Source organism: Ctenopharyngodon idella, chromosome 20 (genome assembly GCF_019924925.1).
Source record: "Ctenopharyngodon idella isolate HZGC_01 chromosome 20, HZGC01, whole genome shotgun sequence".
Taxonomy (NCBI): Eukaryota; Metazoa; Chordata; class Actinopteri; order Cypriniformes; family Xenocyprididae; genus Ctenopharyngodon; species Ctenopharyngodon idella.
The window spans coordinates 26,792,131-26,810,800 of NC_067239.1; the positions used below are offsets into that span (position 1 = coordinate 26,792,131).

At 35.5% G+C, this 18,670-nt stretch overlaps 2 protein-coding genes across 3 annotated transcripts in view; one reads left to right on the forward strand and one right to left on the reverse strand.

The window, feature by feature from the left end:
• cep85l (centrosomal protein 85, like) overlaps positions 1–18,670 on the forward strand; it is a 60,125-nt gene that overhangs the window by 25,114 nt on the left and 16,341 nt on the right. Inside the window, 1 exon segment of the mRNA XM_051874361.1 lies at positions 1,111–1,817. Within this exon segment, the coding sequence (XP_051730321.1) occupies positions 1,111–1,817 (707 nt within the window).
• Positions 3,066–13,022, reverse strand: pln (phospholamban). Of its 2 annotated transcripts, none has more exons than XR_007926755.1 (3): positions 12,864–13,021; positions 5,966–6,056; positions 3,066–4,331 (listed from the first exon to the last, which is right to left on the reverse strand). XR_007926755.1 is itself a non-coding variant. In XM_051874363.1 (3 exons), the coding sequence occupies exons 2-3, from the start codon at positions 5,886–5,888 to the stop codon at positions 4,313–4,315; spliced, it is 174 nt and encodes a 57-aa protein (XP_051730323.1). In that variant the 5' UTR covers positions 5,889–6,056; positions 12,864–13,022; the 3' UTR covers positions 3,066–4,312. The 2 variants fall into 2 exon arrangements, 1 of the variants encoding a protein (XP_051730323.1); XM_051874363.1 differs by having other exon boundaries at positions 5,734–6,056; positions 12,864–13,022.

Genomic DNA, 18,670 nt, shown 5'->3' on the forward strand with positions numbered 1-18,670 from the left:
CAGATGAGTTCAGTCACTGTTTATCGTGACATGTTGCCTTGCAGTGTTTGTGGTCTGTTTTTAAAGGATGAAAGAGAGGCTGTGTGATCGGGGGGAAGCCCTAGTGCATGATGGGATGTTGGAGGACTCTGGGCAGGGTCAGTATTAGGTCATCTCATTCCAGTTACTTTCAGTCATTGCTGTCTTTCAGGAAGAATAAGAACAGAATGTTTAATGCTCCATTTGTGCTCCAGTACGTCTCATTTCCTGTGATCGTCATCAGAGGCTTGTGTCACTCTAAACTTCTCTGTGTAATACCTTTCGGGCAAGTGCGTTAAAAACTGTTCACTTCCCCTAATTTAATCGCTTCTAATCACTTTTCAGTTCACTGTGAGAAGGATTTGTCTCTCCATTTGACTGCATTTGTCTCTGATTCACAGTATTTGTAGTTTTTATTCACATTACTGCTTAATTTAACATGTTATTTTCAATAGCAAATAAAATTGCTTTGCAGTGTCACTCATTCTATTCAGTCCAGCCCACAGAAAAATATAACACTCCTTTTAACACTTTTTATTCATTTTATTTTATTTTATTTTATTTTAATGTGTTTTTCACTCATCAGTCCAGTCCACATAAGAATAATATGCCATCATTTTTAATACTTATTAAATAGACTGTTATTTGTTTGTTTGTTTGTTTGTTTGTTTGTTTTCTTAAAATATAGTAAATAAACAAAGCATAACATCCAGTCATAATTAACACTTACTTATAACACTAATTTTATTTAATTTTTTACATTGTTCGGGGAAATCTGTGGTTAATTTTTATGGGATGTTTTGTAAAGCTTGTTTGAGCAGCAGTAACCAAGGGACCTCCACAAGGGATTTGTGCTGAATGGTCAACAAATAAAGCCCTCATAATTAATGACTTAAGTCGCGCACTAAGTAGGGGGCACTCTTTTTCAGTTACTTGTCTCCCTACTGATAGCAAAGCAGTGACAACCAGAATGTGTTTACATTCAAATGAAAGTTCTGTTTTCTGGTATCACCTGATGCAAGTAAGGGAATTACCACTGCTAGATAAGCCTAAAAATGTCTAAATTTAATCTCAATTTCCCTCTGCCTCCAGACCACTCCAGCTCCAGCGGCACATTGTCCTTCCAGCCTCTGCGCTCGCAAGGTCCCATCCCTACGGCCCACGTCATGCCATCTCCGTCCAGCTCCAAACTCAGCGCGCCCTCTGCCCCCACCAGCCCCTGGAGCAGCTGCCAGCTCCCTTCTCCCCTCGACAGCCCCCTGGACATGAAAGACCCCCGGCCAGTACGCCGCTGGTCTTCCCTCACCCGTCTTACCGGCCAGGAAAAGTCCACCCCTTCCGGGAGACCATCGTACCGCATGGACCCTCACGGCTCCCTGGATCGAGGTGTGCTCTACGGCTACCGACAGGACCCTCTTTATTCAGACGGCTTCCTCTCTGAGAGCCTGCACAAACTTTCCACCAACTCTGACTTTACGAAGTATGACCTGGGCAGTAGTAACACCCTAGGTAAAACGGACTCGTCTTGTTCATCTCCGCTCAAGCCCAGCACGTTAGACCTCACCTACAGTGCCTTACCAGAGAGCAAGACCCCCACGATCAGTCTGGCCGGGCCCGGGCAGAGAGGTCCCACACTCAGGCACCAGGCCGTGGGAGGGTCGCCCATCCAGCCGGCCGTACGGACGCAGATGTGGCTGAGCGAGCAGATGGAGTACCGGCCAGGGCCAGAGGGATGTGGCTCGTGGCAACAGGAACAGCAGCAGCGAGAGCGACTACGGCAGGAAGCAGAACTCCCACAGGTCAGTTTGCAGTGTCTTTGACAGGGAATACGAAGGTGGGAAAAATATGCTGGGTGCTCTAGTTGTGTATGTAGTGAAGCGGATGCAGAATTGGTTTTATGATGCCAATGAAGAAATGTCTTGTAAAAGTAGGTTCATAGCGCCCTCTGCTGGAGACAGTAGTAGAGTGAATTATCCTTCAGCTTAGAGCACAAGCCACACAAATATGCTTTATTTATCAGACATTCATTCATTTTTTTGGAAATACAGCATCAACTTGTGTTTAAGGGATGTTTCATATTACATTGACACTGGTGTTATTTTAGTATTATTTATACAATTATAGTATTTAATAATTATTCTGTTTTCAATTTTAATTTTAAGTTTTTTTGTCATTATAGTTTAGTTTTTAAATATTTCTATTTAGCTTTAATTTATTACTTTGATTTTGTAAAATTATTTTATTTAGACATATTTTATTTCAGTTAGTTGCCAAAGCAAAAATTTCTAATTTAATGAGAAAAAATGTGGCCAGTAGTTCTACTTCCCCTATAACATTGTCCATTAAAAAAAATAAAAAATTTAATAGATAGATAGATTATTCAATATTTTTAAAAACAATTTTATAATTTTAATAATAAATTTATATTAATTTTAATTAATTTAATATATACATTTATATAATAATTATAATAATTTTATAATAATAAATAAAAATATTAAATTATATAAACAAATAAAAATATACATTTAAAAATATTATAATAGGATGACTCAAAATTATTATCTCGAATATTGTGGTAATGCATGCCTCAGTTGCTGTCAGTAGAGTTTAACTTGTTTTGAAATTTGCTTTCAGATAATGCTTTAAAATGCGAATTTTTCAAATCCTGCATTTTTTCTGTGAACCATGTTTTATATACCAAAATATAAACAGGTAGTTGGAGTGGAGGGTGTGAAAAGTAAGATGGATTCCTGGCGTCAGCCAAAAAAGAAAGTAATTTCAGAGACAGAACAAGGTTATGGTTGAAATAATGTGCTCTGTTGAATATTACACAATATAACCAGGAACGTGCATTAAGAAAGTAGATAAGTCAATTTTGATTTCATGTTGATTATGGTCTCCTGAGCCAGGTGTCTATTTTTAGTAGTAAAAACCCAATGTTTTTTCCAATTGGATTCTGCAGGACTTGAATATTTGCTGATGTCTTTGATTATCTCTGCTTGAGGCTCTCAATGTTTTATTCAGCCAAAAGAGACACAAAAACATTTGTTATCAGTGGAAGTGTTTTATTTGCATCGTTTACTTCCATTCAGTTTTATTTCTCAAGCACCTGCATTGCACAGTAATTCATTCCTTTTTATGAACATGTATATCATTACTTCATAAATATATTCACACAGAAATTAACAAGAACACAGTGATTGTGATTGTATAAATAATGTAAAAAGGTTGCAACCTTGATTATATTATAGGCAAACCAGTGTGTTTTCTCATTAAAACCATGACTATGTCCTTCTATTTATGAAATACATCCAATTAGGAGTGCATATCTACAGCTTTTATAGCAAGAAAAAAAAAAATGTATATGTAGTGTTTTTAAGAATAGTGTCAGTGGTGTGTCATGTGATTTGAGAGCTTGTCTATATTTTCATTTGGCCATGTACTTAAATCCAAACCTGCTGTTCAAAGAAAAAGAATCTCAATTTGAGGTAAATCCCATTTTTAATCCTGGTTATGTTGTTGTTTTTGTGAGCAGTAAGAGGCAACAACCACTAGAGGGTGCAGTGAGGCTGGAAGCAATGATGTGGACCTACTTCCTGTCAGTTTTAAAGCCTCAGTATATTTTGAACTAAAATGTAGGAGCATTTTTAATCCATTTTGATCAGGTGTTTTTCTGTTTTCTTTTACTGTTTTTATCATTTACTGTACCCCTCCATTAAGCTCTAGCAAAGCGTGTGTTGCAGGTTAAAGGTGTTGTATGCAATATTTTTAACGCTAGACTCACAAAATGTCCCTCCTGCCTGATTTAATTAAGTGAAATATGTGTCCTGAGCTGACTCCTGAGAAATAAAAAGTCTCTGTGACAGCCAAAAAAAATAAAGTGATTAGCCCACTTTAGAAAACTAACCAATCAGAAGCATTTTCTGCCTGTCAGTCATGCACAGGTTTGTCTGATGTTTAGTAGAAGTCAGCCTAATTTTAAAATGGTTTTGGAGGTAGAGTGAGTGGGAGTCTCTTATACCGATTATTCTCGTTTTGGGCCATTTTCAGGTCACATGAGCTTGACCAGAATGAGCATGAGCAGTAGAGCCACTACAATAAGCAGGAAGTTGAGCAGCAGGTTTAGTCCTCGGTTATTGGTCAGATCCATGCTGATGGGATGGAGATTTCCAGGGTTGTTGGGGTTCAGCCGTGGTGCCGTGTAGCCCAAGCGTATTCGGCCCCAGGTGGAAGTTCTTCTTGTTTGCCAGTGAAAAGGAGGTCGAGCAGGTTACATCGCGCCACTGGTCTCTCACATGCCGTGGAAAGAGCTAAACATGATTGACAGACATGAGCTTTGCTGACAAGACACATTCATATAAACAGATTTTTTTTTAAAGACAATAACTGGTTCTCTTATGCATTGGGTCATATTGAAACAAACTTTCTGACTTTGTGATCATTAAAATACAGAATTAGTACAGTGGAAGTATCAGTCAAAAACAGAAGCAGCACACTTTTTATTGCACACACGTGATCATAACATTTTTTTATTGAGCAAGTGTTTTTCAGTTTGGCAAAGTGTGTAATGGAAGACGTGACTCGGATGACATCTCTCAGGCCTGCAGGTGACATGCAGTGATGGGATAGTGAAAGAGACATGGAGAGACACTTGCATGCAGCATAAGTTCAAAGTGAAGACTGGTCAGTTCTTCAGTTCACCCCAGAATGGAGCTCCAATCCTGTTTTAGTTGGATGCTACCTCCCTAATGAATTGTGCTGTACTGTACACTACCATCTAAAAGTTTGGGGTCTGTAAGATTTTGTTTAATATTTTTGAAAGAAGTCTCTTATTTGATCAAAAATACATTAAAAACAGCAATACTGTGAAATATTATTACAATTTAAACTATCTTTTTCTATTTGAATATGTTGTAAAATGTCATTTATTTCTGTGATGTAAAGCTGAATTTTCAGCATCATTACTCCAGTGTTCAATGTCACATGATCCTTCAGAAATCATTCTAATATGCTGATTTGCTGCTCAAGATTAGTGTTAAAGATGTTGAAAACAGTTTTGCTGCTTAATATTTCAGAGTTTTTTGATGAATAGAAAGTTCAAAAGAACAGCATTTATTTAAAATAGAATTTTTGGTAGCATTATAAATGACTTTACTGTCGTTTTTGATCAATCTAATGCTTCTTTGATGAATAAAACATTTAATACTGACCCCAAACTTTTGAAAGGTAGTATTACTATTTTTTAACTGTATTTTTTGGTATTAAATGAAGATGGAGATACTTTTCGTCAACAAATGGCACAACGCATTATGAAAATGATACATGTGATGCTGCCTTAGTATTTGGCCCGAAAGGGAATTAAATAATAAAATTAAATTGTGTCAGACATCATCACATATATATTGGAATTTTACCAGCTGACTCTCTAGTTATTGATGTCGGCAACATCCATTGTAAAACCCATATCGTTTAACCACTAATTTATATCAGTATTGCCGTTCTCATCACTCTGAAATTGCTATTTACAAACAAATTTTTTAGATTTTTTAAAAATCATGCAATGTACAACCCAACTACTCAATAAAACCTACTCTATAAAATAATAAATAGCCCTGCCCATCCACACCCTCCACCCCTCAATGTGATTGGCCCCCTAAGTACAGTTTTTCGCCCTCATTGGCTACAGAGAAAACTGTGGCCCCTCCCGCTCACATTAGCAAGACAATGATGTAGATGAGCAGCAGGCAGATGAGGATGAGGCAGAAGTTGACGAAGAGCTCCTGCATGTTTTGCTTGGCCTGCTGGGGAACCTCCATGACGGACGCCCGCCGAATGGCCGCCCGTGTGATGTGCTGCACCTTCTCCATGCCGAAGCAGGGTGGGTGGGATTAGTGCAGAGAGAGGGGAGAGGTGCGGAGGAGAGAGGAAGGAAGGACGGCAGTACCGCAAGGTGGAGTGGAGAGCCGTGCAGGGAGGAAGGAGTGATGGTTGTTGTGATGATGGAGGAGGTGATCCGGTTGCAAGTGGACACAAGGCTGAAGGGAGGGAGCAGACAGATGAAAGAGTGAATGTGCATGCAGTATTCTCATGTGACATGCAGGTCTGGTAGATGGTTCAGAAGAATTTGAGACTAATGTGTTCTTAAAGTGATAGTTCATCCAAAAATGAAAGTTCTACTATCATTTACTCACCCTGAGTTTGTTCCAAACCTGTATGATTCTGCAGAATATAATAATAACAATAACAATGACCCCATTGACTTTCATTGTATGGACATAAATGTACAAAATATCTTCTTTTGTGCTATGCAGAAAGACATGAGTTTGAGTTTTCTATCTTGGATGAAATATCCCTTTAAAGGTCTTTTCACATGATTTGCATTTCGGCTTCAATGAGAATCTAATGGGCCACTTTGACTTTTACAAAAGTGTTGCAGAAGAGTGATTCTATGAGATTTTAGCTAGAAATTGTCAAGTTTATACAGTGTAAATGTACAGTATTTAAATTTGCAACAGAAAAATGTTGATTGCTTTAATACATTGCAGAAAGAAAGAACTCAATGAACAATGGGTTCATGAAATTGGGAAGACTTTAATTTAGTTGAACTAAGGTACTATGTCTAATTATGAAGCATTAAATTCAAGATCTCTTCATAAAGTTAGACTATTTTTAAGCATTTCTTGTTGCATTGTTGTGAGGCAAAATCATTATATACTCTACCTTTCAAAAGTTTGAGGTTGGTAATTTTTAATATTTTATGTTTTTAATGTTTTTTTGCTCACCAGGGCTGCATTTGTTTGATCAAAAACACAGTAAAAACAATAATACTGCAAAATATAACAATTTAAAATAACTGTTTTCTATTTGAATATATTTTAAAATGTAATTTATTACAGTCTTCAGTGCAGAAATCATTTGAATATGCTGATTTGCTGCTCAAGAAACATTATTATCAATGTTGAAAACAGTGCTGCTGAATATTTTTGTGGAGACTGTCAAGTCAAGTCACCTTTATTTATATAGCGCTTTTAACAATGCAGATTGTGTCAAAGCAGCTTTACTGCTTTGGTATATAATTTTGGCTGCACAGCAGCTCTTAAAAAAAATGGTGTCATTATCCATCTTAAGTAAATTCAGTATTGATTCATTCCGACGTAAGAATCCATAGTTATTAATTTAGTTAATTTATCTATATCAGCACTGGAGTAAACAGTGATGTCATCATCCAGCTCAGTTCAGTTCGCATACAATGGTGTCAATGCAGGCAGATCAAAACACTGTTGAATATCAAATGTCAAGTGTCCCCAACTAAGCAAGCCTGTCATAATTTTTTTTTTTTAGGGTTGATGGAAAGTTCAACATTGACAGTAGACAGTTCTAAAGAAAAGTGTTTATTTGAAATACATTTTTCATAGACTTTGTTGTCTATTTTGATGTGACTGATATCAACTTTTTCTTTCTGTATAACATAATTTATTTTATTTATTCAAAAATTTACATAATGTGAATTGTCTGGTACTCATCAGCTATGCTTTGAAAGGTCAGTGGAAGGTGAAAGGCCCCCGATTTTTTTTTTTTTTTTAGTGTTCAATGCATTTGGCAACTGATGCAAGTCAAATGAAATGGCTTTCTCAAATAGAGCATTTCTTTGCCCTGAATGGTTTCATTTTCAGGTGTGTCACCTAAAAGGAAGATGCTTGACAGGTTTCTAAAATTAAAACCCCAGGGGTCTCGGTTCCTCTAGATTCTTTGTTCAGAGTGGATTTTGCAGTCTTACTCTTGCATTTCCCCCAAAAGATGTACTTGTACAAAGCCTTGGTCTTTTATACATCAATTGCAATGTCATTAACTTACTTTATTATTATTATTATTGAAAACTTGCAAGATGAGACTTCAGCAGCACATATTGTGTCTTTATATAACTGTCTTTGCGGTGTAGGAGTGAGCTTATTTCTTTTCATTATCCCGTCTTGGCTCTGAGTAAATAAAAAGAGGTGGCTTCAGAAAGACGTTTTATATTGGTGATTTTACATGTGTACAAAACAGCCTAAATCAGGATTTAGCACTTCGCCTCCGGAAAGATTAGATGAAACCCTGTTTTCGCCAAAAGATAAAGTGGCCTTGATTATAAATCTTTGCGTATTAGCGGAGCTCTCGTCTTAGGCAAGCTTATCTCTCTCTTTCAGACTGCTGCTCATTCCTGTCTCTTCGAATCTGTAGGGAGTTCTGTCTTACAGATGCTTTCGGCAGCATCGTCTCCTGAGTAACATCACGGACACGGAAGCACCTGTGGCCTGTGTTTTCATTGGCCGCTGCGTTGCGTTATCTGCTGCAATAAGGTTATTCTTAGGAATGACCTTTGGTGGTCACAATATTCCATTGAAATCATGGCTGGGACTTAGCCAGAATCCCTCAGGAGCCTATTTTACCACGAAGAACTTATCACCAAGAGGGTAATGAAGGCCTGGGACTTTGTTGTTGTTGTTGTTGTTATAATAATAATAATGTTGTTGGATATGTAGGCTATGAGTACTTTAGACTAATGGAAAACAGTTATATGGAAGATGGTGTTTTTGGGAAGTGTAAGATTTGGTTGTTTTCATACTGAGCAGTCTAATCTTAATTGATAGAAACCAGTTCCTTTGCAACAACTTGTAAAGACATGAAACAGGCCTTGAGAATAGCGTGAATGTTCAACATGTAACTGCATTTCCACAATTTATGTTGTTTAAGATGGTTTTGAAGGCTTCTGCGGAGGCTCCCTGTCAGGAAAACGATGTACTTCTTGTCTTACTCTGTTCCACTTTAAATTGGGGATGGGCCAGTGGTTAATTATTCAAATAGTTGTCCAACAGCCAACTATTTTGCTACTGAGGTTGACAAGTTTTAGATTTTGTCTTACTTACTTTTTTCTTTTAATATTTTTAGCAGCTGCTTCAATTAGCATGCTTTTTGCGGTACTTTAGCTGTTTAATTTAGCTAATTTGTGCTGTTCTGAACATCTTACACCATGAGCATTGGGTTTTTACATTTATTTCAGTTTAAAGTCAAATTAAAGCTTTTAGCACAAAAATCCATCTCATGTAAATGTCTACTAAGGAATGCATCTAGTGAAGCCAAACCCGGCCTAATTAAACGCTGGAAATATAAGGGAATTTTTAAAGTTTGAGTATCAAGACTTGAAAGAAAAATGGATAGAATTGATGGATAGAAATCCTAAAAGGTCATGGAAATAAGTTATGCCAATTTATATAGTCATTTTTTTTATTCTCAGTTCTGTATTTATCTGACTAGACATTTCTTTGCAACTTTTTATTATTATCTATATACAATAATTTTTAAAAATCCTTAATTTAATAAATTACTGAACAATTCGTGGAAAAATAATAAATTATGGCAATTTGTTGGTCAAAGTTTGGGATCTCTGTATACAGAGCTTCTTTAAGACTAGTCAACTTGTTCACACAACCCACCAAGACAATATTTAAAAAGTCATCTTGCACATCCCTACTTAGTTGGCCATTTTTGTTGAGTACACTTAAAAAGTGTTAGGAAAATAGGAGTTTTTTGAAGTGTTTATAATTTTTTGTTTGTGTATTTTACTACTATATGTATTTTATGCACTATATCTAATGTGACGCAAATGAAACAAGGCTTTGTGGGATAGAAGCATAAGTGTAAAGATGTTGGATCTCATTTCTCTTTTCACCTATTAAACCAACGAAACCTATGTTTTCATAGTGTGCTTTGCATCTAGCTGACCACTGACCACTGTAGAAAGAGGTTAAGAAGACGAGTGACTGACGGTGAAGCCTGGAGTTGAGCAGTCAATCAGGCGCCTAACGCAGGGCGCACGTAACACGAAGGAGATAAACATGCTGCCAGTGACGACGGGCTTTGGAGAGATATTTGTCAGCACCACAGGACACCAACATTCCATCGCCCTAGTTAGCTAGCCAGGAGTCATGTCCCCCATCACCACTGGGAATGATAAGATCATTAACAATCTCCTTAGGAGGGTATCGAGCAGGTCATATGCTTAAGATACCCTTCCTCATATGGTTATTCAGAGCAGATTTTAATAAACTTTCTCTAGCCATCCTTTGGCAAAAAACACCAACTCATCGGCATTAAAATGCACAGACATTGCCAAGAAAGTTGTGAAAAAGAGAAAACAAGTGGAGCAAAAATAAGATAGAATCTCACCAAAAAAGGAAATCTTCTGAAAAGCTGGCCCGGAGATTTCCCAAGCCTGTGCATGTTTATGTGCATATTTTTTTTACCCTTTGCTGGCAACTTCCCCGTACAAATAAGTCCACTTGAGGCCGAGTGAGTACACTCAGTTGGCCTCAATGCTGAACTTTCCATGATGGCATTGCAGAGCAATGCATTGGGATTTTTTTGTGGCTTGGTGATGCCTCTGAGGGCATGACTCTTAACAGGTAGGACAGTGCCTGTTGAACTGGCTTTAGGGCAGACATTTTTGGCCACGCACATTAGGACTGTGCCTACATAGTCATAAATTGATATGTAATATTTCTTTTTGTCACTTTATTACTTTAAAACTTTAGATATTTCTGATATAGTATTGATATCATTTTCTACAGTTTCTACAGCAAGTGAAAAATCTGAAACCAGTGTTTTTATAAATGCAATACTGGACAAAAGTGAAGCGAATGATACCGCAGATTAAATCTCTCACATTCTCTCGTACAGTTATGATATTGTGATGCATTGTTTGAATTATCACGTATGTACTGCACTATATATATCGGTCAATGCATAGATGTTAAAGCCAAAAATTGCTAATCACAAAATATGTATGTATAATTTTGATGTAATTTATAAAAGATAGCAGTTTTATATATTTAATATAAATTATATAAAATTAAGAATCTTTTGTGGCATATAAAAATATATAATTTTTTACATATTTCTTATAATTTCTATATAATTATAAAATAAATAATATAAAAAGTATATAACACTTTACAATATGGTTCCATTTGTTAACTAGTTAACATGAACTAACAATGAATAATACTTCTAAAGCAGTTAGTTAATGTTAATTTCAATATTTAGTAATACATTATACATGTATATAATGTTTGGTAATATAAATCAAAATCAAATGTATAATTTTATATATATATATATATTTCATATAATTTAAATGAAATTATAGAATAAATGTTATAAAATATATTGTAATTATGAAGGTGAACGTGTTTGTGGCATAATAAACCGATGCTACAAATACATACAGGGTTTCTGCAGGTCGTAAAATGTCTAAATTCGACCTTACACAAATGAAGGTCTTAAAAAGGTCTTAAATCAGAGCAGAAAGTCTCAAATTCATAAAGTCATGGCATTAAATGTTGCATGCATTGCAAAAAAAAAAAAAAATGAATGCCTTTCTCAGTATTTTTTTCCTGTTTTTCAATACAAAAATCTGAACAAGTTTAAATCAAGATGCAAATGAACAATGAAGTCTTAAAAAACTGATCAAAATACTTAATACTAAAACATTATACTTAAAACAAGAACAGATATCTGTTAATGAGATATGAAAACTTCACTTTGAATTAAGTAGATTTTTCTGAGCCTATTGGTAGATATTTATTCTTAATCATAAGCTCACTTCATTTTGATCAATTTCACAGAAAATATATTTTATGTCATTTTGCGTCTCAAGTAAATGTATCTTGTTTAAGAATCTTTAGATAACTGCACTGGAAAACAAGACAAAAATACTGAGGAAGAACAGATCAGAAGGTACAGTAAAAGTTATTTCCATGTACTAGTGGTTGGGAGCTGAGGTATTCAAGCTCAAAATTAATTAAAAAATGAACGTATATCTGTTGGAAGTTGTATTCTCCCTAGACATTTACAGTGCATTTAGATAACACATTGAAGTATTGTGTTTATCCCTTACATTTTCTTTACTTGGTCTTAAAAAGCTCTTTATAAATTTACCTTCATAACCTGCAGAAACCATAATGTATATAAATCTTTATCGCTTCAATATTTGCCTTAGGCCTGTGCAAAAGCAGCACTAATGGTTGTGTGCAACCTGTGGTGTGGTTCCTGCTTTAACAGTCTTCTGTATGCAGTTAACCTTTCCTACTCTGCAGGGCCGCAGTGAATGCAGCGATCTCATTTGTGCTGAAATGAAGGGTTGTCAGATCTCCCTGTGAAGTGCAGATCTGGGGTGTTGTGTGTAGGTCAGAGTCAGTCTAGGTCACGTCTCCCCGATTTGTGTTCAGAGAAGAATGTGTCTGGCTCGCTGTTTATCATGATCGCACAGAGCAGCACTTACAAAGACCAGCGGACAGACCCAAACATCAAAACGACTCTATACATTCTGAAACGTCATCCATTGCTGTGTAAGAATATATAAAACAATGGGTAACTGATGAATAACCCTCCGATTATTTATCACCAAAATGTTTTGGATATTTTCTTACTTATGGAAATGCATATGCATACCTCTGTTCAATCTCAAAATGACCTATCTATAGGAATTTGCAAAACTTAGATTTTTAAGATAGCCTTCAAATCACTCTTAAGAAAGACCTGTGAATTTAGGCTGGTTTCGGATTTGCTTGACCCAAATCAAATAGGTTTCTCTTTTTTCTGCAATGTAACAAAATTTGGAGGCAGTTTTAAAAGTCAAACTGCGATGTTTATGAAGAGGTGCTCATGAAACAGCGCTAGACACAATAGCCAAATGTGATAATTGTCAAAGACAAAATCTAGATAAACTGATCTTGGACGGTTAGACGACCATTGTGGTCCATCCTTAAACTGATATATAATGTATACAAGAAATTGTTACCTACCTAAATCTGTAGATGAACAGGTTCAATCCTGTTGCTCTGGTTTTCTTTTGGAGGAAAGGAGGGTCTGTGGCAGCAATGTGGAGTTCGAAAGTTTATGGCAGAAAAAGTGAAGGGGTGGAGTATAAGAGGAGAGAGGAAAGTTAAAGATGCGTAGGAGGGGTCTGAACTCTCATTCTTTCTCACAATTTTTTTTTTTTTTTTTTGGAAGCAGATTTGCAAGCTGTTATCCTCACAAAAACAGCATAACAAAATTAGGTTTTAATGGATCAGTTTGGATGGATTAAGGATCCTGCATTTGGATGTAGAGTCACTGTCACTATTAGTTGAAAGAATATTAGCATTATCTTTATTTTTTTAATTAATTTTTAATATTTATTTTATTACTTTTTTCAGTTTAGATTTTGCATTGTCGCCAATATGTATTTAAAGCAAATTTATCCAGGTATAAAATAAATAATGTATTTAATTTATATATATATTTATTAGTTGATAGAGTAGTAGTATTATTTTATTATTATTATTTTGCTGGTGAAATTTTACATTGCAGACAAAATTAACTTATAGCAAATTCAAAAAAATAATAATTTAATTTTTAATATTTATTTTATTTTTCAGATTGTAATATACTTGGATAAATTTGAATGGACATATAGAACATTAAAGGGTTAGTTCACCCAAAAATGAAAATTCTTTCATCATTTACTCACCCTCATGACTTTTGTTCATTTTCGAAAAACAAATGAAGATATTTTAATGAAATCTGAGATATTTCTGTCCCTCCATTGACAAATTGCACTTTGATGCTTCAAAAAGTTCATAAAAGCTTAAATAAAAGCTTAAATTTAATCTGTTCATCATATAAAGCAGTTGAGGCTATTCAGAAAATTTGGACTAAACCGCTCGATTCGTATGGATTAGTTTGACGATCTCTTTATGAACTTTTTGAAGTGATAAAGTGGTAGCTGCATGGACTGTCAATGGAGGGACAGAAATCTCTCAGATTTCATTTAAAATGTCTTCATTTGAGTTTCGAAGATGAACAAAAGTTTTACGGGTTTGGAACGATATGAGGGTGAGTAATTGATTCACTTTTTCTTTTTCTTTTTTGAGTGAACTAACAGTTTAACTTTTACCTGCAAAAAAGTTTGTAGTATTAAAAAAGCGTATTGCTTTTCTCATGTGAATCTCTAACACGGGTAGCTGTATATAATGGGCCTTGCCTAAATTTATTATTACATGACAAAAAGTGTACACTTCGATTAAGGTGTCAACATACTATATTTTATTCCTATGGCATGTGCATATTAGGTTCACACAGTTCCCCGGTTATAAATAAACTGCCATTTAATTGCCCATAATTGTGCCTAATATATCGTTTTTCTTCATTTGCATGTGTTCTCTACAATGAACTGTTCAGCCCTGGTGGAATTTACTCTGTAACAGTATCCAGTCAGTGGATTAATACAGATATTCTCTTGATGTTGAGGCCAGAACAGCATGTGCTCTAAATGACTGATTTTAAAGAGAAGATTGTCTGTGAGACCTATCCTAATAGACCATAAACATCTACAACCTATGGTTTAAGAGCATCCTCAGGGGGCACTGGGAACTTTCTTGCATATTTTTGCTTTTTTCCCTCCATTGTTTGAGTTCTATTTTGAGATAAAAACATCCCAAAGTTCTCTTCCTTATAAGGAGCTCTGTTCGTTAGAGACAGGGAAGCTTTGAGAGCTTGAAGAGGACATGAGGAATGGAAAAGTAATCACGATGGCATCCAATTTCAGTGTAGTCTCCAGCCAATGTGAGGTCTGGATGAACACCACTTGACCAAAAGAAACCTGCATTTTACCTAAGAAGTAGGTAAAATGCACACTAGATGCACTAGTTTGAAGGTCGTGCTGTTTAAAAATGATAATATACAAGTGTTTCCAGTCTTCCATGGACAACTAGCTTCATCAGAAAGACTTTTTCAGAAATTTTGAAGTATTTTCTTGTAAAACTAATTTTTTCACAGGTTTTTTCTTAACAACTCCTTCAGAGCATCTCAGTTCTTTTTGAATGTGCATTAGTTTGCATATTAGTTGTTCTCACTACCATAATCCCAATGCAACAGGACAGTGAGTGTGCTGTTTGGCTCGGTATACATGCTGTTCTCATTAAAATGGAGGAGGTCAGTCCTCTGTGGTGACCTTGCTCACCGTACCTCGTTTACAGAGTGTTTATGGCGTGTAAATGCCTGGTTGCCATGCGCATGCATACACATTGTCCATTTGCCTGTGCCATGCCCTCTGGCCAGTGCTGGAAAGTTTGCTTGTTAGGTGCAATACATCCATGTCTCAACTCATTGTTCAGCTTAGCACACCCGCTCCCTGGATCCAACAGCTGTCACCAGGACACACAAAACAGAGGTGCCTTTGGGCTATGACAAAGTGTGTGTGTATACAGTGACCCCAAAAGGTATTTGGACACTCAAGCGACACTTAAAATGTCTGAATGTCATTGCATTACACACAAGTAGCATCTGTAAACAAATGCTGCATGAGCTTTTCTCAGAACTAACATTTTAAATGGCCATTTAATTGCACATGCTTTTAACTAACTGGTGCAACAATGATTTTAAGTGGATGAATGAAGTCATTTCTCCTCAAGTTCACACAGTTGTTGACGTGTCCAAGTATGTTTTGTTTTCTTTTTGATTTGATTATATATCGGTTGTTTTATCATTTGAAACCTTTTTTTTTTTTTTTTTTAATTTAAGTGTCCTTGTGCTGTCTTTCTGTCAATTAGATATCACTTGGTTTGAATTTTTGTTGCTAAATCTTATGCATAGATTTTAAGCATAGCCTAAGTGTCCAAATACTTTTTGTCTTCATTTTGAACACCTAAAAAAAAAATCTTATTATTGTGAAAAATTTGCTTAAAAAGTGTTCTATCTTGTTTGGAATAAATATCAACTTGATATTTTGTTGCCAAATCTAATGCAATGACATTTTAAGTGTCCAAATACTTTTTTTCCCATTTTCCTAGTATACAGTGTATGTTGTTTTATTTATTTGAAACCTAACAAAAAAAAATTATAAATAATTTGCTTAAAAAGTGTGCTTGTTATCTTTCTTCCAAATATCATTTGTTTTGATATTTTGTTGCCAAATCAAATCAAATCCCATTCATACATTAAGTGTAGCTTTAATGTCTGAATAATCAGCAGAACTGGCAAATTTTTTCTTTTTTTTTTTTTGTACTACTCATACATTTTAATTGTTCTTAACTTGAAATGTTTGAGTACACTCATGCATTTAACTTAAAATTATCATGTAACCCCAATGTAAACATTTTTAATAGCTATAACTAGATATAACAAGCTAATTCAGAAAATGCTAACTTGCTAATTTGCTAACATGTTAATAATAGCGTTGTATAGCTTTTGCCGAATGAGTACAGCAATATAAAGCTAACATACTTGTTCTCAAACCAAGCCGCATGCACCACTTGTCACTATGATGGTAACTCTACAAAAACCCACATTAACAGAAACCCTTCTAAATTAGCATAACAAAACATTAATCACTACTAAATCTCCCACTTAACATTGATCTTGCACAAAAAACATTATATAACACTTAATTTTAGCTTTTACCCTCCCTTTTGAGTGCCATGAGCAAAGCATGCTGGGAAATAGAAAAAATCCCAGCCCAGTTTTAGTTAAACTTCACAAAACTCAAAACAGTGAAACAGTTCAGTTTACTTAAAATATATCAATTCTGTGAACTTGAAAGAAAAAGAAAGTGCTAAATACTCATAAAAGTTTAATTGACTGAACTAATCCTACTCAAACCAATTAATTATTTTGAGCATTAGGGTTTACAGTGTGCAATAAGTAATCTGGATCTAGAATAGCTCAAAGCAGACACTAAGATATCACCTACCTGTGCTTAACACCGATAGGTGATTCTTATATAACACTCTGCTAAACTCACCGCTGCATCGCAAATGGTCACAGCACTGCCTTTATTGCCAATTCTGAGTACCACCACCTCAAAAGGAGCCAGCGTGTCTCCCCTCTGTTGCCCCAGCATGCCAAGAGGTTGATGGACGGCTGTCTGGAGGGCCTTCGAGAGAGAGCGCAGTGGCAGGGTGTGATAGAGTTCAGGGAATTGGCACCAGATTAGCTGTGCAATGTGGCAGAGTGAAACTGTTCAAGTGCTTTAGCCGAAAGCCATTAGACCTTTCCTGTGCTCTTTGGTATGTTTGAGAGGGTGGATTTGACTTTTATTCTGTTCACCAATGGCATCAGTCCTTTGCAAAAGAATCACTCTTTCTAATGGCTACCAGGCTAAGCTACGTTTTTAAAGAGTGCTTTAAATATTTCAATTTTAAAGACCTTATTAAATCTTTTTTCTAGCTTTTTGTCCATGTCTGCTAGCTTTGAGTTCATCTATATGCTACTGCTAAAAATTGACAATTAACTTACAAACATTTAAATGTATTTTTTTAATTTTTAAAATTTACTAGGGATACACAATATTTTGGTACCATATCGGTTATCAGCCAATAGTATTTATTTGTTTGTTTGTTTATCAGTATCAATGTCAGCCAATATTAGATATTTAATTGCTCATTTCTGCTTTTTACATTCGGATTATCTTTGCTACCTACTAATGCTTACTTAAGTCATCAGTTATAATGTTTTATATGTCCTAAAATGACCTCAAACTATTGGTTTTGTTTTTTGTATTTCTTTTTATTTAATAATTTATTATTTAATATTTTTTTTATAACATTTTTCCATAATAAATAATATAATTTTATATGTTTTTTTACACAAAATAGTATAGACTTGTATTCAGAATTCTATACTGTTATTATAAGAAAAATTATAATTAGAATAAGAACTATAAAGATAGATTCCAGTATCTACCATAACATCAACAATTATTGACTTATCTGTATTGAAGTTTCAGTATATGCATCTCTAAAATTTACGTCTTTCTCTTCCTGGGAAACTGACCAAAAATATGTTCCCTTCCGATCCAGGAAAAAGGAAATTCATCACATTTTTTTCATAGAGTTAATGTTTAGTAGTTAATAATATAAATATGCAGAGGAGGTTTCTCCAATGTCAAATGAAGACCTATTCAAAGTTGCTGACTTGAGGGGAATGAGACCCTAAGGGAGTTTAATTAAAGATACAGCATTTTGCATTTTCTGGCCTCCATCTACTCTAATGAATGAGGTTCCTTCCTAAAGCAGCTGTTCCCTTCTCAAACTGTTTAAACGGCTGTGCGGAGGGAGACAAACACAACACTGCTGTCAGGAGCTTTGAGGAGCAGGTGGAGGAACAAGTTTAGACAAACTCATGACTCATGAAGCTTTTAGTTTATATAATGGCATAAAATTAAGTAAACACATTTTATTCCCACTAGATGCCCACTTTCCAAAAGGACAGGCATTCTTTGGGCTGATGAATGTTTTGTATTTTGTTTAGTTATTGGTAACATTTATCATAAAAACATAAATGCCATAAATCAGTGCAGACCTATAACAGCCTGCATTTATGACAGATTTACAGGCCTAGGGTCAACATAGTTCTAATGTAAGTCCTGGTCTTGATAGGAATGGCATGTGGTAACAACACCTCCCGAAGAGACAAGCTGGTGGGGAATGACAGCTATGTCCTGGCCTACATGCTCTCCACCCTTCAACTTAAAGCCTGGTGGCCAGATGCATGGAGAGACATCACAGGGCTGCTGGCTTTCCCTTGGTTGAATGGTTGGACTACTTCAACCTGTCACAGGAAGCCAATTAAT